The following is a 23,027-nucleotide window of genomic DNA, read 5'->3' as shown; positions in this document are numbered from 1 at the left end:
GGCATAGACTTAGCACATGAAACCTTTCCATGCAGCTCTACTTCCACCTTCACTCAATAGAACTTCCTTTAAAGGAGCATTTTTACAGAGACAAGATTGTCAAATATACTCAGGAGAATAAAATAACAAATTCTCTAATACAGCATTTCACAGATATCATTCCAACCTGTCTCTATCTGTCTGGTGTTTACAGTTTTGGCTGTCCCTGGATCCGACTATAAATCATCGACTATGGTTCGATTCTTCTCATGAATAGCTTCTCCTCTCTGCACACTACAGGGCTCTCTGTCTCCTGCAGCTCCATCACAAGCCCAGCTCAGACACAGACACTTCCTGCCTGCAAGCAGTTTGCAGAGATTTACTCTTCTAGCTAAAGAAACATACAGTCTTTATCGGGGAGGCAGGCATAGTTAAGCTGACTCTGTGTGTGTTACAGGGGATTTAGCAGAGCAGAGAGTGTCATTGTGTCTTATATCCATCTCAAAGATATCATAATATCTCATCTCTCTTTTTTCAATGTATGAGATACTAGTGAATGTTCAGAAGCTAAATAAAAGTGTAAATAAATGTGTACCCTGATAATCTAAGCACATTGTCAGTACACAGCATCTCGCAGCACAGAGAGATCATGAAGTGTCTGCTTAGGATTCTTACACTGACCTTTCTAGGGTCTACCAATAGAGAAGGGAGTTTATAGAGCCTCATAGACATCTCTTTACATCACTGGTGGAAGGGAAATCTATACTGCTATGGACACCAATCATCGTGTCCGCTGTCACATCACAACTAGCGGTCGCAACGATTGTGACTTAGAACCGGCAGTCATTAGTCCGGTATATCCTAAAAAGTTGGAAAAGTTGAGTTGTATAAGTTGTATGAGTTGGTATAAGTTCCTTGTGGTTCCTGTGATAACAATTCACTAAGGGTGACACTGTTTAAAGGACATCTACCACCAGGATGAAGGATTGTAAACCAAGCACACTGACATACTGGTGTGTACCCCCTCTGACAGGATCTGCTCTTCTTTTAGCTACCTAGAGCCCTGTTTTTTGTTTTTTTTTACAGGAAACAGTTTCAAAATTATGCAAATGAGCCATAGGCTATGGGCTCCATAGGCTGATTTGCATAATTTTTACAGCCTTTTATTTTTAGAAACAAGGGAATAAGAAAAAAGTATCCTGAGAGAGGGGGCACTCACCTGTTTGTCAGTGTGCTTGGTTTACAATCCTTCATCCTGGTGGTAGATGTCCATATTTACATGGCGTGAGAAGGTTTAGTATCATTGCATCACCACTACCCGATGTCATAAGTTCTGGTGAGTGATATCCATGTATTTACACCATCCACTGTGTGATACAAATTCTGTGGTTCATTAGTCACTGTTCCTGGATGTTATGTTATGTGGGTGGTGATACAATCATACAAGAACACAACGTTTCAACACTCATTTACAGTAACTGGAAGGGTGTGCACAATAGAGAGTTCAGGTGGTACAGAACACGGCTGAAGTTCAAGGATTTATTTCCGATTTCCATCTATATCCATCTGTATCCACCTGCAAGACGATTCTTTTCCAATCGAGGTCACTTATAAATATGGTGGAACCTCCATTATGGACACTTTGTAGGTGTCGTGATATGGTGGTGTCCTTGTTTTGAATATCACCATAGTGATCCTTCCACTTTGTCTTCCCAACATATTTCAGGGGACAGTCACATTTTGCCCGATCTATGACCAAAATTGACTCTAAATCAAGTCATTGGGGGTTATTTATCATTCCCAAGCTTTGTGATGTAAAAAAGCCTCATAAAAGTGTCACTGCTAAAAAGTCTCACAGGACTATTGCTGCCACTTTGTTAATCTGGTGTAAACATAGAACTACTGCAGCATTGTGCAAAGTCATAGCTTGAGACTTTTACAAAAAGTCCCATAAAAAGTCTCATAGTCAGTCCAGCCTCCTGCTGTTTTTGCGCTAGGACTTTTTATGCATTTTGAGACTTTTTGGGGGCTTTTAAAAAAAAAATCCCAGACAGAAAGCAGACCATAAGAACATTTATTAAAGGACCCAAGCCACTTTAGAAAAAATCTGATGGGTAGCAGAGCTCCAAAAACAGACTGTCCCAAGGAGCCCAATGATAAATGACCCCCATTAATTCCAAAGTTTTTTCCAGTAGCTGGAATTCTGTGGCTATGACTTGATGACACCTCATTCAGAAACCACATCAGAAGGTTCCCTTTGGTTTCTCACCAGCCCGTTGTCCCCTATGGGGGGTGCTGGTCTAGTGTAATAGATTCTGACTACTTGTTCATACACATTTATTTCGCAATTGGGGGTCTTGGTCCCAGACCATAAGTATGCTCCGATGTTTAGCAAAGATCTCAGTTTGTGCCAAAATTCAATTTCTACAGTGACCCGGTACATTTACAAAAGCTCTGATTTTGTATCCTCCCAACTGTTTCCCCCTTACGGACCCTTTTAATAGCCCCCATTTATCCAATAGAAGAGGAAAAACAGCGGCACGCACCAGGTGTATGGACTTCTACTTTACTGGTATGTTACATACAGGAGGGTGCAAACCACGATGGCTACGGGCTGTTTCACATCGGGTGGCTCTTTCTCAAGCATTTTTATTTTTGCATTGCAACCTTGGTTGGCAGTGCCCATGCAGACCTCTATAACTAGTCCCTATAGTCCCCATTTATGTTTCCCTCACAGCCCCTCTCCTCCTTTTGTTTTCTTTTTCAGTCAAAATTGAAAAAATAAATCAGATACTCACCTTTCTCTGTACATATATTTGTAGACACCATCAAACAAAGCCGCATAGGGTGGTCACTACAGGTGGACCCAGAACAAGTGAACCTAGGGCAGATTTATAATTTTGTGGGCCCAATGTAATTTATGTCCTTGGACACCACTAATGGTTTACTCCACCTTGGTGTAACACATAACGCTGCCCAGCATTGTTCTCCTCTTCTTGGTGTAGTTTCTTCCGCGAGAAGAAGTATAGAAGTGGGGTTGGGTGGAGAAGAAAGATGAAGGTCCTCATCTGGCTCCTCCTTGGTCCCCCAAAGCAGGTGTTGATCTGAGCACACATGCCAGCACTTAGTGGGGTCCCCTTGGGTTTACAGGGTTTACAGTTCCATTTGTGCTAGGGAGAGCTGCCCGGCTTATAGCTGTCTGAGGCAAATCCCACCAAACCGACCTTCAGGCTGATACACATGTCCATTAATGATATTAGACGAATATCTCTGCCTTATGTCATTGGTCTCGTACTATTTCAGGGCATTTTAAATCTAATAGACTCCTTTTAAGAACTGAATGGATAATTTACTCTGCATGCGGCAAGAATTTGATACGACTATAAGTTATTGGAACCAGAATAATGTCACCAGTCAACTTAGGAAACGCTTAAAGGGGATGCTGAGGTTGCAGTGTTTATTGGGGCCCGGTGCCAAAGCAGAGATCTATTTTATCTTAACTAGTGTACTATACAAGTCTGATATCTCATTATAAGACTATATATATTCCATGCCAAATGTTTCTTGTGAAACATAACACTGGATATATAATACTCAGTCTTAATTCTCTTTAGTTGCTGTCAGGCATATCTGGTAACTGTGATGCCACAGGAGAAAATCTCATAATCCCACATTGTTCTGTAGCTTTGTAAACACTCAGCTCAGGTAATACCGGATTTGACGGAAATTCCCCATTCTGTTTATTTTTTACTAACTCAAAGCTTCATAGTAAAGGACAAAATCTTTTAATTAGTGATTCTGTTTCTCAGTGTAGTCAGATCCCCTATTTATTTGTGAGTGGTGGTTCATTCCATCTCATTCCATCTCACACAATCTTTACATGGCTACATTCTTGTGGAAAGAACCATTGAACAGATTAATGAGGGGTTCTGACTACATTGGAACCATCAGAAAAGGAAATGACTCACAGAGATACAAAAAAGTTCTGTAATGTGTATAATAAAAATTGGCCTACAAGTCTCATGGCTCATTTTTTCTATGTTTTAGAACATTTTGGTGCATCTTGTGATCTTTAGTGGAATGGGGAGCAAATAAAGACTCCACAACATTTTTGTTTTTAGCTCTTAGATGTCATCCAAATAAGAAAGTCCTCTATTTATGTCCTTATTAGTCCTAAATTGGGCTTTCTGGTTAAAATACCTGTCGCCAGATTCGGCATTCGGGTTCAGATGCCTGATCCGGATATATTGCGAAATTGGGGGCCAAACAGCAAATCCAGGAAATTGATGCCCCTAACTAGTCATGGCTATGATTGGCTAGGGGGTGTGAATTTTCCGGATTAGCTGTTTGGCCACCAATCCAGTAATATGTCAGTGTCAGGCGACCGAACCGGACCACCAGGAGCGCTTATCTTTAATTACTTTGTTTTATGTCCTCTGTACAGTATTGTGCTTTCAAGTGAACATAGACAATCATTTCATATCATAAATACTTCTCGACACAGGGTTTATGTTTTACAGATTTATCTCTGTCAGATCTGAGTACACACTGAACTACAAAGTGCTGACCAGGACCATCTGTTAAGGTCCTGAACTTATCTAGCTACTCCAGACTCATTAAAATGCCATGATACATACATTCTCCAAGAATTAGCACTAATCTAACCAAAGGAGAAGGGGGATCCATGACAAAAATAAGGTCATCTTGAGATATGGGCACCTAAGGGGAACCTACAACACCTTTACCAATCCAACATATTTAAAAATCTGCATCCAATGATTCTGGTGCAGTTGGATTCTTCATCATAGTCCTCACCACTCCAGAGTAACCAATGTCATTATTTTCAGATCTTTACTGTCAGGAGGGTGGAGTCAGAATATTTGTGCCAGCCCATGACCACCAGGGAAGTTGGTCCATAACCCGACCGATTAGAAATAACATATAGGAGGGAGTTGGAGGATCTGTTAAATTTCTTACATTGGGACCATGAGCATCAAAACCCACCTCATCTGATAAGTATGTGTCACTGTTTGATATATTGTAGCTAGAAATAGAAGGAGCATGAGCCTCTGGTTACACATGAATTAAGTGTGAAGCCTCTATAGGTCCAACTTAGACTAGAGCTACCGTCAACGATCATAGGAATGATCTCGAGATAAAGATTAGGATTACAGAACTCATCTCAAATTTATGGAGTTGGCATAAACCAAAAACTTTACTACAACAAGATTACTAGCCAAGGTCTCATCTATAACAGTGCTGATCTGCCTGGGTTCTCCGGTTGGGGTGAAGCCATAACTCCCAACACGACCAGAGAACATTGGACTACAGTAAGCATTCACAATGACCAAAAGATACACTACAATATTTGTTCATTGGCTCATCTACTTTTGTCCTGTAGACTTCTTAGCCACGAGGTATGGCACAAATAAGATGTGGCATGGGTGGTGTTGTGAACCCAACAGCTGGGGTTAGGTCCAGCTTTGCCCCTGGAGGAGCTTTGAACGTGAAGTTCTGCAGTAGTCTTGTAAAGAAGAGAAACAGCTCCATTTTAGCCAAATTCTCTCCGGCACAACTTCTCTTACCTGGAAATAGAAACAAAAGAAAATTAATATTTTAATATTTTTTATTGTCTTATGCTACTGCAACAAATCTAATTCTTGTTCACTTGACTGCAGATGAGATGATCTGGCAGATGATGCGCCTACAGCAGCCAATCACTGGCTTAAACTTTACCCTTGGATTGGATTTTGATCCCAGAGAAGCTATCTATGAGGAATCTATCGTAGCAATATTTTGTTACCGCCAATCAAACTGCCAAACCAAAGGAATTTGTACCAAAGGGGATTGAAATATTGAAATCTATCAATACCCATCAATACCTCTTAGTGCTCCTATTGCCATCATGTCGTATTATTTTGTTTATTTTTATTTGTTTGTCTTTTAATTGTTTAATTGTGCATCATGAGTTTAAGTTGCACCCCCCCCCCCCCATTCCCTGGCTGGACAGTGTGTACAAAATTTCCCAAATGGGATCAATAAAGTTTTATTGTATTGTATAGGAAAAGTAATTCTGTGCTGTGCCCAAATTGAACAAGCAGGGTAGAAGTAGTAGCACTGTGTCCATACTCTATATAGGTGATGGCAAACCTTTTAGCAGCCGAGTGCCCAAAATGCAACCCAAAACCCCCCTTATTTATCGTGAGCAAAGCGTAAAGCAGTAACTTATTGCTCCCTGTTCTTCAACAACTTTCAATCATATTGGCCTCCTGAGGACAGCAACACAGTAAAAAGATGGAAAATTTGCATAATTTTTGCTTCTTTCCAGTGTCCGTCTGTACACAGAATCGTGGGGCCAGCAGGGGGTCCTCCAAAGATAATTCGGCCCTGTCTACTCATTCTCCCTCTTCCTACAGTCCCAAGTAGCGAAGTAAGTATGAAAATATGACTGGAAGCAGCATCTTTTACGTTGCTTGGAACTGCAGGAAGATTCTTTGAGTCCTGTCTGGTGTTCTGGGGCAATGGCCCGGGTGCCCACAGAAAGGGCTCTGAGTGCCGCCTCTGGCACCCGTGCCATAGGTTCGCCACCACTGCTCTATATAGAGGAAAGGACTAGTAGTACAGTGCTTTGCCTATACTTTACATACAGGATAGGAGGGGACATATACAGACATAGACTGTTGCTACTACACTCAAGGTCCTAAGGATGCAGATTGCAAGTTTAGACTGTTATGGGTCCTCCTGCTGTTGTTGAACCTGACACAGTTGTAACTTTTGCCCTATGAATAAAATGATCCTTCCTTAAAGAGTTAATTCAATTTTGATAAACCATTACATTAAGAAATTTACCTTTACTGTATCTACATCTTATACAGAGTAGGCCATGCATTTTAATGAAAGGATCTAATATCCATCCGGAGGGTTGACAGGCTTATAATAACACATTCTCCCATAACAAAAAAACAATGGAATTTCCAACCAATCAATAGAGGACTGTATTAAATTACCTGCTGAAAAGGGTAGAAATGCTTCATTCTTCACAAAATTCCCTTTCGAGTCAAGAAAATGCTTTGGGTAGAACTCATTTGGTTTTTCGAAGTAGGATTCATCTTGAAGGACAGAGGTCAACAGGGGCATGACAAATGTGCCCTGAAAAAGAATCATGTACAACATTTTAAAGGGACATTCCCTATAAACTCATAGGGGCTCATTTACTAAGGGCTCCGCAGCCGCACTTTCGTCAGGTTTCCCGAATTTTTCCGTGTTGCGCTGAATTCTGCCGGGATTTTGGCGCACGTGATCGGATTTTTGGCGCCGACTTTCATACGACAGAAATTGGGGGGCGTGGCCTTCGGACAACCCGATGGTTTCGGGAAAACCATGGAATTTAAAAATGAAAGGTGTCGCAAGATCAAGCACTTACATGCACCGAGAAGAAGCAGGTGAACTCCGGTGGATCTCGGCGCAGCAGCGACACCTACTGGATGTCGGGCACACAACCTTAGTGAATCCCGGCAGAACCCAAATCCACGTAGGACAGCACGCCGCGGGATCGTGACTGGACCAGGCAAGTAAATCTGCCCCATAGTATACCCACAGAAAATGCCAAATGTGTTTTTCCAAGTGGTTGGTCCTTCATGACATTGACATCTTTGCCCTTAGTTGACATGGCACTTGGATCTTGTGAACATGGGCCAGTTTCTGGTGCACATGCGCTACCTATTGGCATTCCCTTACCATGGCTCCAATTGTTATGCTCTTCTTAGTCTGCCACTAAAATTTTAAGGGTTGGAGGAGGTCAACTGGGGTGGTTGCACTACCATATTTCTTGATTTTTCACATCTTCTTAATCTTGTACCCTACTGTTATTGGTACATTTTTTACTTACTTTTGGTATGAAATAACCTCTGAACGTAACATCCTGGGTCGTGGCGTGCGGTATATTAGTTGGAACGATGTTGGCAAACCTTTGCACCTCATGGATGACGGCATCTGTGTAGGGCATTTTCTTCCGATGCTCTGATTGAGGCTCAGATGATCCAATAACTTTTTCTATTTCATTTTGCACATTTTCTAGCATCAGAATAGAAGAGAAGGACCAAACTGTTATTAAATATTTTTGGAAAATCTTTATTAGGATGAAATTTAGAACGATATTCCCATAGCTGAGATTAGAGTGATGTACATGTCTGCAAATTATATACACATATTCTTATAGCTAGAAGTTTAGGACCACCCTTCTGCTTTCTCCTCACAGCTGCTGTTGGATCTTAGGATGTTTCCTCATGCCAGCTCCACAGAAACAAAGGCACATTCCTCATAATGATGTTTCTGTTGATGCTTGTTTTTCCGACCACAACTGTTTCTTAACTTTCCCTTTTCAGAACATTGATTCTTGGTGACTATCTTGACTTCATCTGATCACTATCCATAGCTTTCCCCCAGAATCTTGCCTGAACCTGCACTCTCTTGATCTCTGACCTTACCTGCCAGTTATTTCCTCTACCTGGATCCCTGGTACTTTGCACTACATCCTCTGATCCTCCTAGGCCTACAGTGACCTGAATTGGGAATATTAGAGGTACCAGCCTTGGGATCCAGTCTCAGCAAAGTAAAGTTCCAAGTTAAGCTTATAAAGGGTCTAAATCGACAGGGTCACTTGGACAGTACCTTTAGGATAAGACCAAAGCCAAACCAGCCTAAAATCATCCATGGTATGTGATTAGGTTTCTACCACAGTAGAAAAGGATAACCATCACCTGACAGGATCATATTCAATTAAAAGCTCAAGCTTTATTTCATGTGTATAAAAAGTACATGCAGCATGGGATCAGTGCAGATGATGGGACTCATCATGTTTCAGCTATGCCTGTTTGATCAAAGCTTAAAAGGGTTTGCCTGAGAAAGGAAATTCTTAAATTTTAATCCCCTAGTGATGTTTACTCAATAAAGTATTGCTGTTTTAGAGTGTGAGCGGGGACTCTCTAAGATTATCGCAGACACTTCATGATCCATCATTTTCTGTGAGATGCTGTGAGCTGACAATGTGCTTAGATTATCAGGGTACAAGGTTTATACAAGCTTTGATTTAGCTTCCTATCAATCACTAGTATCTGACACATAGAAAGAGAGGTGAGACAGATCAGAGATGAGATGATAAGATCCATGAGATGCATATAACACACAATGACATTCTCAGCTCTGCCATCTTAGCCATAACATACACTGTCAGATCTGCTGTGCCTCTGTCCCCTGAATAAAGATCTTATCTGCCTGTATCTTGTAGAGTAAGTCTCCTCAAACTGTTGCTTACCTGAAGGAAGTCTCTACGTGTGTGTGTATGAGTTCGTCTTGGAAAGCAAGAGGAGGCCACTGCAGAGAGAAGCTCAGTGTAGTATCAGACAGGAGAACAATCTGCCCTGCCTGACCGTAGACTTCTGATTTACGGTCGGATCCAGGGCAACCTAAATTGTTAACACCAGACTGATAGAGAGAGGTTGGACTTATATCTGTGAAATGCTGTATTTTTGTTAGTAACAGTGAATTAGAGAATGTGTTATTTTCTTATCCTGAGTACATATAAGAAACTTGTCTTCATGAGAATATCTCTGTAACTAAAACATAATTGCATCAATCCTATTATCTGCACAGATCCCAAAAGCATGTACTTTTTAAACAAATGACATAAAGCTTGAACTTTTAACTGAATATGATCTCGTCCGGTACTGGATATGCTTATCCACTTTGTTGACTACCTTGCCTTTGGAGCTGTATCAAAATTAATATATTGTCGAGTTCAATAAAAAAAAAGACTGTTAAAACTTAAAAAAGTAATAAAAGTTATTTCTGCTATACAATTTTTTTAATAGAATTTTTTGATATAATTATAATAATATAATATTATAATAATATACCGTATATACTTGATTATAAGCCGACCCAAGCATAAGCCGAGGGCCCTAATTTTTCCACAAAAACCTGGGGAAACCTATTGACTCGAGTATAAGCCGAGGGTGGGAAATGCATTGGTCACAGCCTCCCCAGTATATAGCCTGCTGGACCCTGCCCCAGTATATAGCCAGCACCTGCCCCCCAGTATATAGCCTGCCAGCCCATATCCCCCAGTATATAGCCTGCCAGCCCATATCCCCCAGTATATAGCCAGCCTCTTAGCCAGAATTGGGGGAAGCCAGAAAGGTGAGTTTTGATATATTTTTATAACTCGAGTATAAGCCGAGTTTGGGTTGTTAGCACATTTTTTTTGCTTAAAAACTAGGCTTATACTCGAGTATATAATATAATTATAGTAAATTTGATATAATTTTTTAATCCAATTTTTTTTATATAATTAATTTTACACATTTAGGTAATTTACTGTAAAAACTGCATTTTCTTACTTTGAATCTCTGGATATTTCATCATTAGGAGAAGACCCCATCGTATAGTAGTTGACGTTGTCTCCATTCCTGCAGCGAACAGGTTGCTGACCACCATTACTAAATTTTCGTTGTGGAAATAAGATGCAATTTCTGATTTTTCCTGAAATAATATTATACGCTGAAAATATCAAAGTGCTTTAAAGATTTTAGAACATATTTTCTTGTTACCCAATTCCATTATTGTAAGTATTTACAATAATTTTGCTTGTATTTTTTTTACCCAGAGGGTAACCCATGCTAACCCATTTTAAAACTATTTTTTATAACTATGAGAGATAAATAACATGAGACATAAAACATGGTATAGATGAAAAGTTTTGTATTGGGTAAAGAAAATTGAAAATAAAAACATTTTGCATCATTAAAGGGAACCTGTTAGCAGAAATTGACCTAATAAACCAATACCAGTGTGTTGCCAAGCAGCTAAAAATCTTCCTGATCGTGTCTCTTTCATGACCCAGTGAGATGGTCTCACCCAGAAAATCAACTTTGAAGTAAGATGTAAGCTAGTCGTACAAAGTCAAGGAGGCGGAGATTTTAACACTGAAGTCAAGCTCTCTCTTCCTCAGAAAGCCCCTTCACTGTAATTCATGGTCCTGAACATGTGATCTTCACATTGCTGTTGCTATTACATTGCATTATATAGGCAATTTTTTATTCTTTTGAAGCATTCTACAGACAAAGAAAAAATATGGAGTGGCACTGCTATAAATAGATCAATGTCCGAAAGTCCGAAAGAAATAGATGGAAGTTGCACTCCTCAATAAATTCCTGGATTTCATTCGACCGGTGGTGAACAGGCAACATTTCAGCTCTTCAATTTGAGCTGAAACATTGTTTGTTCAACACTGGTAAATAAAATCACAAAATTTATTAGGGAAAGTTGCTTCCATCAACGGTATATACTTCAGGATATTCCCCCAGAAGAAGCCTTGGAGGCGAAACACGTGTCGGGGTTCCTGCACATCACCGTGGTCTGTATACTTTACACTTGTGGTCTATCTTTGGTCTACTTATATACATAGAACCTTTTCCCTGTTGATCCTCAGACCTATGAGGCATGTAGGACTTATCCTATATCAGGAGATTATATACTGTGCTGCTAGTTGTTTGGACGAATCAGGTCCTCTTTTACAGTATTGTTATACCATTAGTGATTGTACCACTTTTTTACTATACTTTTTATCCGGGTCTTGTGCATTGTGTATTAGTCTGTTTGTTATCCTTGTGTTCCCATATTTTATCCCTACGGGAAGCTTTTTTTGATTATCTAATAAAGTATATTGAATTTTGTTTACCATTCTTTGGTAATTGATTATTTACTTCATTTGATAGGAGTTATACTTCAGGATAAGCCAACCCAAATTTAAGCCGAGGCCCCTAATTTTGCCACACAAAAACTGGGAAATCCTATTGACTCAAGTACAAGCCTAGGGAGGGAAATACCCTTAGTATATAGCCAGCGCTCTGCCCACAGTATATAGCCAGCCCCCTGCCCTGAGCATATAGCCAGCCCCCTGCCCTCAGTATATAGCCAGCCCCCTGTCCAAGCTTATAGCCAACCCCCTGCCCAAGCATATAGCCAGTACCCAGCCCCAGTAGTTAGCCAGCCTCCTGGCCCAGTAGTTAGCCAGCCCATTTGAGCTTATACTCAAGTATACACAGTATTTCTTTTGAAGCTTCATACAGGGTGTAACAAAAAAAAAAATCGGGACGATGGAATATCTTACATGTGTTAAATATATTTCAAAGATCTATCCAATGGTATCAAATTGAGCCCCAACCCCCAGAAAGAGGGGCTGTGGGGGAAACTATAAAACATTAATTTTTTTATTGCAGATTCCCCAGGAAAATTACATTGATTTAATCTGCGATTCTGGTAATTTTTATTGACAGATGGCGCTGTAATCACCAAAAATAAAAATTGGTAAAAACAAATCCAATTATACCAAAGTTGACCCTGTATTTAACCCTTAGGGGTTTAGGTGGGTGGGAATCTAATTTTTATGTAGAAATTACATAAAAGCTTGATTAACTTAAGTCTCCTCCCCTCTGAAGATGGCTCAGGTACAATACCTCTTGTTGCTTGACTAGAAAAGTGTCTATAAGAGTCCTCTGATCATTCACGTCCAGCTGCTCCTTGTGCTTTGTGAAGGTCTTTGTGACAAATTTTTGGGTCTCCTCAGCATTTTCACTCACTTTTCTGTGAGCTCCCGGTAACCAGCGCATTACAGAATGGAAAGTATTGTATAACTGCACAGGACAAAAATAACAAGCCATTAATATGCATTATACATGAACATTTTTATTCTTTGTCTCGCCATTTAGGTGTCATATAAGGTCACACATTTTTTAGTCGGATGACATCTTGTTGTCTTCTAGACCCCAAGACTTACAGTCATTTTTTATCAATACACCAATTTACTCCCTAAATATCTATATGATTACCAAATTGAAGAGTTTTTATTGGGTGGGATTGATTTATTAGGTTTGATTGGTGGAAATTATTGACTGGAAGTGAATTGTAGGGGTGGATAAAAAAATCCCTCCATGTTTTTATTCATTGAATGCAAAGTTGAACAAAAAGTTTCATGATCCTAGAGCTTACCGTGACCACAGGAGATCCCGCCAGCCGTATGTTCTCATTAATTAAACTCATTAGCCTTAAAAACACTGGATCGTCATAATCAAAGCGATGGCCGAGTAATATGGAGACAATGATATTGGCTACGGCTGCGTTCATTATCATTGTGTTTTCAAAGGGTTTTCCTAAGAATTTGAAGAAATTTGTAAGAAATCCAATGCACAATATATGTTTTTTTCTGTTTTTATTTCCTTCAAGGTGGGGGGGGGGGGTGGCATGTTGGGGGAAATAAAAGAAAAAGCCACACTCGGATGGAGTTCTTGGTTCCCTCACACTTCCAAGACCTTTGCGATGATGTCACATTCATTGTCCATGTGAGATGCCTGTAGAAGTGGAGTTGAGAGGACAGATGTCCTGATACCCTACAGTAGTTGGATGAACCACTATGAAGTTGAAGTATATCCACCACTGAGGATACTGCTGTGAGGGGAAGTATTGAACTTCATGTAGACACTGGTGTCTAAGAAAGCAACCCTGTACAACCAACAATATTGTGAAGGACCTCATTCTAATAGCTGGTCGGATGGTGAATTTACTTTGATATTGTCTCATTGACTTGCACTGTTGACAGTAGATGAGCAACCTATTAACTCATCGCTGCAGGAAAGTTGACACAATAATATTGATCAGGGTAGGCTTCCCAGTTTGGAATCAACCATAGCTAGATAAGACTGTATTTTCTTAGGCTTCTTCCGGTATATATGAATTTTCGGTTAATCCACATCTATAAATTTGAGCCTACATGGCTGTATTTTTTTTAACATTACATCCTTAGATGGGTGGCCCCACTCCCCACCCGATTGACTCCATGCCCTGCCATACACATAGAGGGTCTTTTACTAAGGGCCCGATTCACATTTTCCCGACGTGTTACCCGAATATTTCCGATTTGCGCCGATTTCCCCTGTATTGCCCCCGGAATTTGGCGTACGTGATTGTATTTTGGCGCATCGGCACCAGCATGCACGCGGCGGAAATCGGGGGGCGTGGCCGAACAAAAACCTGACGGATTCGGAAAAACCGCCGCATTTTTTAAAAAAAATGTGTCGCGAAAATTGCACTTGCCTTCACCAAGTATAGGCCAGTGAATTTCAGGGCATTCCAGCGGAACTCGGCGGACTTCAGCGCAGCAGTGCCACCTGGTGGACGGCGGAGGAACTACCTTAGTGAATCCCGGCCGGACCCGAATCCACCGCAGAGAACGCGCCGCTGGATCGCGAATGGGCCGGGTTAGTAAATCTGCCCCATAGTGCTGTATGGAGTCCAAACAGCCTAAAACCAGCTGAAACACTAATTTTAATGAGCCTTGTCCATCATCAAACTGATAGAGGCGTCTTAGTAAATCTCCCCCAATATTCCTTGAATTCTTAAACAATATTTTTATTGTGTGTAAAAAAAAATTTACAGAACCCCTCCCCCTTAAAAACTAACCTCCATATGACTTAAACTTCTTTACTAAAAATTCACATTCTTCAGTGATCTTGTCTTCTATGGTTCTCCTTCCCATCCCCAAATCTCTTAATGTAGAGAGTGTAAATCTTCTCATCACTTTCCAGTTCTCTCCATGAGAAAAGATAACACCTAGAAAAAAAACTTGAAGACAAAGAAAATATTGAAATAATTTGAACGTGTAATACCATGCCAGACCTCATGGTGTGCTGTTTAGGATAAGCAAACCAATAAATAAGCAACATGAAATGCAGACACATTTTTAGATTCAGTCGCTTAAAGGTTAAAGGGATATTTTAATATACCCAGTGATATTTCTCTTTCAATCATGTGATATTATGGTGAACCCATGTGAATCACATCCATATATGTCACCTTAAGCCGGCTCACCATCTCAGGGACCAACACCTTTGATAGTGTACTGTTTGGACTCTCCACAGGGGGGAGCACAAAATCATTTCCAGCTACTTCTGAATATCAGAAAGGCTCAAACAGTTATAACATCGGGAAGTAAGATTTCTCCTTACAGACACTTTGCCAATTTGGTCTTCCTTGCAGGCTTCTAGAGACTTATAGCCATTCATGCTGGGAAATTCTGGGAAATATGCAAATAAGCTTTCCAGGATATTACAAAGAAAACCACGCCTCTTTTGTTACCTTATAAGTCAGCCCCATTAACAATTATACTGTATCATATAGTATCATTATATTGTATGCTGGTACAAATATGTAGTATTATGTAGCATATGGTGGTGGAGTAATGCTGCATTATTTTGTACTATGATGGTCCCACTATGTAGCATCACTAACTTTTGTAATACAGTATGGTAGTAGAATTATGTGGCATTCTGCTTTATTATTCAGTACGGTATTACAAATATATTTTTTCATGTGCTATTATTATGTAGCAAGGTGGGGCCATTAGTAGTTAGTAGTAATTATGCAGTCTCACGTAATGTTATTATTCAGCATGTTTGCGGCATTATACAGTTTCATGTTGTATTTGTAATGGGGATTAGAACTCCAGGAAGAGATCTAGTCCTGCAAACTGTCACCTGCCTACTTGCCTACTCTGTTTTCTAGTGATACCGGACAACCACAATGACAATCCCTTCCTAGGCCCAGTGCAGACACAAGACGGATATACAAACACAATAAGGAATAAGGTAAAGTGAACAATCTGGGTCTAAGGCTACATTCACTCGATGTGTGCCCACCGTAAAGTAGCACGGTGGGCACATGTCGGCGCCTGGGAGATGTGGAGGGGGTGAGCACCAAGCCTCTCTATATTGATACCCCCGACCCCTCTCCATAGTGGATACATGTCCTATCTTTCTCCCAGCTATGAAACGGTATGGTGCCACATGTGTGCTGCACCGTACCACTCCCGTATGGCACCGTGAACCCATTGCCGTATATACATCCCCCATACAGGGGGAGCAAACAATTGAAGAATCGCAACCCAAAGGATAGTTAATAATTATACAAGCCAAAGATCAAGTATGGAGAGTAAAGGCAGTAGTGTAAATTTTACCAGCTAGGAATTTGACCAGCAAAGGGAGAAGTGGGAGACAAATACTTAAAGGGGTTATCCGGGTTTAAATTTTTTTTTATGTCCGGGCTGGGGAGGGCTAGTTAAATATAATAAACATGTACTTACCCCCTCCGGCGACGCCGTTGTCCCGCGCCGCGGTCCCTTCGATCCGTGCCCCTGTTTGTTTACAGGGGCACGGAAGCTGCGCACAGGGAGCTTCCGGTCCACGATGTGGACGGCTCCTCCCATGCGTCCCTATCTCTCAGCATTGTAAGCGCTGAGAGATGGTGCGCATGGGAGCTTCCGGCCGGCCGGAAGCTCCCTGTGCGCCGGTGTAATGAAACCGGCGCACAGAGAAGACGGGCCGCGGCGCGGGACATCGGCAGCACCGGAGGAGGTAAGTACATGTTTATTATGTTTAACTAGCCCTCCCCAGCCCGCACATAAAAAAAAATTTAAACCCGGATAACCCCTTTAAGGGTGCTAGCCACTAGAGCCACATTCAGACAGCCTAATGAGTGAATCACAGGAACAGCCAGCAGTGGTGTAACTAGAAGCTGATGGGCCCCAGTGTAAAGTCTGTTCCAGGCCCCCGACTATAGTTTATGGGTATAGTAATAGTCTTCTCATATGGGAAAGTGACACCTTATGAGCCCCTTAAGCCTCTTGGGTCTGGGAGCGCAACACCATCTGCACCCACTCAAGTTAAACCCGACAGCCAGCGTCTCCTCAACCTATAATGGGAATCAAGGTAGACGCAGACACAGACCATGCTGTATTTCCATAATCACGATGGTGTCATTATGTATTATTATGTATTATCATGTAGTACTATTATGTAGTATAGTAGTAGAATTATACAGTATCATGTATTATCAGTATGTAACACAGTGGTGTAATTATGTAGTACCATCTAGTATTATCATGTAGTATAGTAGTACAATTGTACATTATCATTCTGTATTGTTATGTAGTATAGTACAACAATTATACAATATTGTGTAGTATTATTATGCAATATGGCAGCACAATTATGTAGTATCCTGTAGTATTATCATGTAGCACAGTAGTAAAATTATGTAGTATAATCTAGTATTATATAGGATGGTGATGCAATCAGTTTGTGCATAGTTTATATGTGTATATGTTAAGAGGATACTTTTGCAGAACTTTTTGGAAGTAATTCCCCCAATGCCATACCTCGTATCAATGCCTCGGCACAAATGTTCTGCCGTCTGTATCCAGGAAATCTCATGTCACACAGAAAATAGAAAAAAAAAATTAATATTTGTTATAAACTAGTTACCATCTCATGCTGAAAAGAAGATCCTCAATCACAAATATCTCAAATACTACAAGAAATCTAAACTGTAGACTGTAACATTAGATTAGAGGAACTACAAATATTACCTGGGCACTTGGCTGCGCATATGTTAGGTATTGTCCCTGGTGAGATGTGTAATCATAACTCTTTGTATGTTGTTAGTAACAGCAGGACTGTGAAAAATGTATATATATATATTCCAGTATTGAAGCTGAAATTGATACCTGGGCATGTCCTCACACTGCTGTGCTCTTACTTCTCTGCATGGAGCTGCTCCCTTTTGCTATAGGTAAAAGCTAAAGTAGGCTTCTATCTGAATACTACAGCAGTCACTCAGAGCAGTGGGTACCTACAGTCTAATAAGGATACAATATAAGTGTCCAGGTGTAGGTAGTAGTAGTAGCACCACATTGCGCAGATACACTGCCACTGAACAATGGAGAAACAAAAGCTTAATTCATGCACAAAGTCTTCAGAAATTGCTCCTTTTCATAATATATTCATGGTCCTCGTATATTTTCAATACCAAAAATACCATAAGTTACCATAGCCCTTTGTTATGTCGTGGAATATGGGAATATGAGGTCGCTCGGAAAATTCTTCAGCATAATTGACCAGAGCGTCCTTCACGGCCTCGTATCCGCACAGTAAGACCATCTTCTGGCTTCCAATCTGGACGCTGTACACTGGGCCGTACTGCTTCGAGAGCTGCAAATGGGGTAAAAAATTATCAGTTCATTGCTTCAAAGTAGGTAAAATTTACTAAATTCTATAGATAAATTTTTTACACATACACTGTATAGTTCATTGTTCACCGCGGTTTGGACGGCCCCCCAGAGGATTCTCTGGTGGGATAGGACTTCAACCCAAAACTGGGCCCAATGGTCCAGCAGAAGACAACCCACTTTTGAGACTAGGATCTACAGCAATTCAGGCCCAATAGTAATATTTTCTGACGAGCCCAAGGAGCCCTAGGGCTCAGTGTTACTTACCTCCATGAAAGTCCGGTATGGCCTCTTCAGGTTTAGGATGTGCATGTTCCCAATGATGGGTAAGGGTTTAGGTCCAGGTGGGAAGTTTTTAAGTTTTGGTTCATTGAAAAATTTAATCAAAAACAGGAAAAATAAAATCAGCAGGAGGACGGTGACCGGGTCAATGGGGAGCATGATTCTGTAAGTCCTGAAATGGAGACCAGAAGTTATGAATTGTTCATAAAAATCATTCAATTATTTCCATCATTGCACTTATTAAATAAGGAAAGAAAATCAATGGTGGTCCTGGAATTAGGATAACATATGTTTTATATAAAATATGGACTAGAATGGAATTGAACAAAGACGACCAAGTCAAAGACAAATTGTAATGATAAATTCCACCACAGTGGGACACATTTACTTACCCGTCCCGTCGCAATCAACATACACAGGAGCTGCTTGTACTGTCCAGACTAATCAACTTGAGCTGTATGACTCATACACAGCAGCTGGTGTTTGGTTCAGCGATTGATTACCTCTGCCTGTCAGGGATAACACAGTGATGATGTGATCTCGGCTTATGCCAGGCGGGACAAAGCTGCAGCAGTGCATAATTAGGGTGAGGAGAGCACCATGGCAGCCACAGGAGCGACAGAGCCTCATTATCATAATCAGTGATTAAACAAGATATATTTGTGCATCAGTGTAGCTACAGCATTCTCAAGGTATGTTTGGTTCATAATGCATAAAAATAAATGGTAGATTTCTTTTAATAAAGATGGCCATACTCTATCATCTAGCCAGGAAGCCAACTGTAATGTCTCGTCCAACGGGCCATTACAGGTCATCACCAGCATAAGCCGATAGCCTAGCTCTGCCCAGCTGTCACTAGAGTGCCAAAAATAATGACATTGATGGGATGGTGTTACAATAAAATTCCAACTACATTGAAATCAGTGGAGCAGCAGGATGCAAAGAATCGCAGTTGAAGGAAGTGGTGAACGGTCCTCTTCAAGAGTATTGGCCAACATGTCATCTTTACAAGTAATGGACTGCAATATACATTATCCCTTTAGAGGTATTTCAATAAACATCAGAGTTACAGTATGATGGGCTGGCCAACCTGAGGAAGAGCCTGGTGCTTGTTATGCTGCACCACTCATGTAGCAGAAGCCCATGAGAGGAGTGGTCGGGAACTGTGTCTACAAAGAGACGGCCGGAGGTCTGACAACCTGTGATGTATTGGGGACCATAATAGACTGAGCAACTGGTGGTAGACCATTAGTGAAACTGAAGTCTCAATAGTGTGAAATAAATATCACATATACGCAATGTATACATGCGAGATCCTGTATGTCTACTGGAAATACATGTGTAAACCTTATCTACGTGAAGGGTTGTCCCAAGTCTGACTGTTATCTCCTGTCCACAAGATACAGGAGAACAATGTGATCTGTGGAACCTACACTGATAACGAGAATAGAGGTCCCGTGATGGAGTATCACCGCTCCATCAATAACTAAGGGAGTGATCGACAAACACGTGCTTGCTTATCACAGGCTAAAAGGGTTAATAGTGGCAAAGCTTGAGATATAAGTAAGTCTTAGTTATTAGATATGAAGACATCAGACTTTGCACAGGTAAGCCTAGATGCCCCATGCAGGTCACTCACCTGGATATGTAGATAAGTATCTCTGGTCTCCACAGATGTACGGCAGAGCTTGTCTCCAGTACGTTTCGTCTGGTGCTGGTTGGAGCTTTGCTACTCCACCCTCACTATTATACTTCCTTCTCAAGAAAAGAGGATTGTAAGCCGTGCAGCCGCGGAGAGCTCAGACTCTGGTTAAGCAATAACTGCTTGTATAGAACCTTCCTGTACCGTGATGCAAAGGTGATTCCAAAGTCTCTCTGTAGACTAGTTTGTCAAGGACATGGTTAGGAAATTTACGGAAAAATAAGAGGTGGTTTAGGGTGTGCTGTGACGTTTTGAAAAAAAAAATGTTTGCAGGGCCTGATGCTGCTCCATGCTGGCTGTGTGTGTGGAGTGTGGTTCTTCTCCCTGTAAGTTGTATGTGTGGGGTCCGGTGCTGCTCCCTGCTGGTTGCGTGTGTGGAGCGTGGTTCTTCTCCCTGTAAGTTGTATGTATGTGGCCCGGTGCTGCCCCCTGCTGGTTGTGTGTGTGGGCCCTGGTGCTGCTCCTTGCTGGTTGTGTGTGTGTGTGGGGCCTGGTTCTTTCCTTGGCTGGTTGAATGTGTGGGTTCAGATGCTGCCTCCTTGCTGGTTGAGTGTGCAGTGCTAAGTGTTATCTGCTACCGGTTGTGTGTGCAGGGCCCGGTGCTGCCCCCTGCTGGTTGTGTGTGCAGGGCCTGGTGCTGCCCCCTGCTGGTTGTGTGTGTGGCCCAATGCTGCCCCCTGCTGGTTGTGTGTGGGGCCCGATGCTGCCCCCTGCTGGTTGTGTGTGGGGCCCGATGCTGCCCCCTGCTGGTTGTGTGTGGGGCCCGATGCTGCCTCCTGCTGGTTGTGTGTGCGGGGCCTGGTGCTGCCTCCTGCTGGTTGTGTGTGCGGGGCCCAGTGCTGCCTCCTGCTGGTTGTGTGTGGGGCCCGATGCTGCCTCCTGCTGGTTGTGTGCGCGGGGCCTGGTGCTGCCTCCTGCTGGTTGTGTGTGCGGGGCCTGGTGCTGCCGGTTGTGTGTAGGGCCCGATGCTGCCCCCTGCTGGTTGTGTGTGCGGGGACCGGTGCTGCCTCCTGCTGGTTGTGTGTGCGGGGCCTGGTTCTGCCCCCTGCTGGTTGTGTGTGCGGGGCCTGGTGCTGCCCCCTGCTGGTTGAGTGTGCGGGGCCCGATGCGGCTTCCTGCTGGTTGTGTGAGGTGACAAGTGTTGGTGAAAAGGTTGTGGATTTCTGGTATAGACAATTCCCATGGGAAGTGGCGAAAATGAAACACGTTGGGGGGAAGGAGGGTGGGGGGCACAGTGGATCTACACCAAATTATCAATAAACAGTGGGTACAATGTTAGAGCGCAGAGCATTAGAATTAGCATTAGACTCGTAGGATAGAACTGGCACAATATTGGTCTGTCTGATGTAACTGTACATTGTGTAACTATTAGACACCATTAGTCAATGTTTTGAGTTAGTTTATCGGTCTTTGAATGATCTACTGGACAAGTCCCTGGAGTTTTACGCACTTGTGTATTTTAATTATTTACCATTCCTTATAAATAAAAACAAAAAAAAATTTGTGTCGCAATACTAATGGAGTGTTTACTTCAGCATTGACACATTTCCACCTCTGTGGAGCATAAACTGGGCGAGTTAGCTAATCGTTCCTTTATATCTGTGAAACATGTTGGCCAATTTTGTAATTATATCTAATAATTAGACCAAGTGAAATTAACTGTTAAGCTGTTTGGCTGAACTACATTGCATGGATAAATCCCTCATCATGTCTTACAGTGAATCTTATTTTGCAGGTTTCCACCCACCATGAAGAGCCCGGTAGAGAAAGTAGGAGTGTCTGGAGGATTCACACTTGATGGCAGTTTCCTACAAGAACCATAATGCCTTGTATGTTCCTGTTTATGCTTCCATATTGTATTATGAAATTCTGAGTTGATGGGCAATGGAGGGAATTGGGAGCTTATGTGCTTCATACACAGTATTCGGGCATAGAAATGGGGTGCAGAGGTTGTACACAACAGGGCAAGCGAGGAAGATAGGGGGGTGATCCCTCACAAATGTAAAACCACTGTTGAAAGAGTAGCAGATTTATGCTGGAGGTAGGAAAGGGGGGCAGGATATTAGGCACCATCGGCCAGACATTCCAATTAAATGGTTTCTAACCCAGTGGACAGACAAATCCTGAGTCGGACACGTATTTCCTTACCTGTGAATAAATGGTAAATAGTAAATGGTGCAACATAAAAAAATATTTCTGGACAGGTCACCATTGAGGTCAGTGGTTGGTTGCAATGGGCCGCTGACCACTAGTGGTAAGTCATCACTTTAAACAGGAAATGGAGGGGAGCGGTCTTCCGGTGATGAAATAAGGCAGGTATTCATTGCAAATGGGTAGCACGGTGGCTCAGTGGTCAACACTACAACCTTGCAGCGCTGGGGTCCTAGGTTCAAGTACCAGTCAAGTCAACGTCTCCAAAGATGTTCTCTACATGTTTGCGTGTGTTTCCTCCTGGTCCTCCGGTTTCCTCCCACACTCCAAAACATACTGGTAGGTTGATTAGATTGTGAGCCCCATTGGGGACATGGATCGATTGGCAAGTTCTGTGCAGCGCTGTGTAATCTGTGTGCACTATATTAAGAATTATTATTATTAATTTGTTCTCCATAGATTATAATAGTTTAAGGCCAGGCATAACTTTTTGGAATTGAAAACATTTTATTGAACCATGGCATTTCAACTTCATAAAATTGCATTCAATACTAAATTGTAGATTATTATTAAAATAATGTAAACAAAAGCACAGAAATCGCATCATTTTATTGATTTTTATACTTTTTTTTCACAAGGCTGGGTTCACATAGTTTTGTGGCATATGTCGCAAGGACATGTTGGGGGGATTCCCGTTGTGTTCTTACTACATTTGGCACAGATATAGAGGTGGTCCCCTACTTAAGAACACCCGACTTACAGATGACCCCCTAGTCACACACGGCCCTCTGGATGTTG

The 23,027-nt window shown here is 41.8% G+C and overlaps 1 protein-coding gene across 1 annotated transcript in view; it reads right to left on the bottom strand.

Annotated features, from left to right (window-relative positions):
- LOC140122943 (uncharacterized) overlaps nucleotides 1–20,258 on the bottom strand; it is a 51,795-nt gene extending 31,537 nt beyond the window's left edge. The window contains exons 1-10 of the mRNA XM_072144186.1: nucleotides 20,016–20,258; nucleotides 18,362–18,548; nucleotides 17,915–18,077; nucleotides 14,494–14,643; nucleotides 13,027–13,187; nucleotides 12,495–12,671; nucleotides 10,377–10,518; nucleotides 7,868–8,052; nucleotides 6,987–7,128; nucleotides 5,394–5,564 (exon numbers count right to left, since the gene is read on the bottom strand). Of these exons, the coding sequence (XP_072000287.1) occupies nucleotides 5,394–5,564; nucleotides 6,987–7,128; nucleotides 7,868–8,052; nucleotides 10,377–10,518; nucleotides 12,495–12,671; nucleotides 13,027–13,187; nucleotides 14,494–14,643; nucleotides 17,915–18,077; nucleotides 18,362–18,535 (1,465 nt within the window). The 5' untranslated portion in view covers nucleotides 18,536–18,548; nucleotides 20,016–20,258. The remainder of the gene's footprint in view (nucleotides 1–5,393; nucleotides 5,565–6,986; nucleotides 7,129–7,867; nucleotides 8,053–10,376; nucleotides 10,519–12,494; nucleotides 12,672–13,026; nucleotides 13,188–14,493; nucleotides 14,644–17,914; nucleotides 18,078–18,361; nucleotides 18,549–20,015) is intronic.
- Between the last annotated feature and the right edge of the window lie 2,769 nt (nucleotides 20,259–23,027).

This window comes from Engystomops pustulosus, chromosome 3 (assembly GCF_040894005.1).
Source record: "Engystomops pustulosus chromosome 3, aEngPut4.maternal, whole genome shotgun sequence".
NCBI lineage: Eukaryota > Metazoa > Chordata > Amphibia > Anura > Leptodactylidae > Engystomops > Engystomops pustulosus.
Note: the sequence above shows the minus strand (reverse complement) of the source record. Positions and strands in the feature narration are given on the sequence as shown.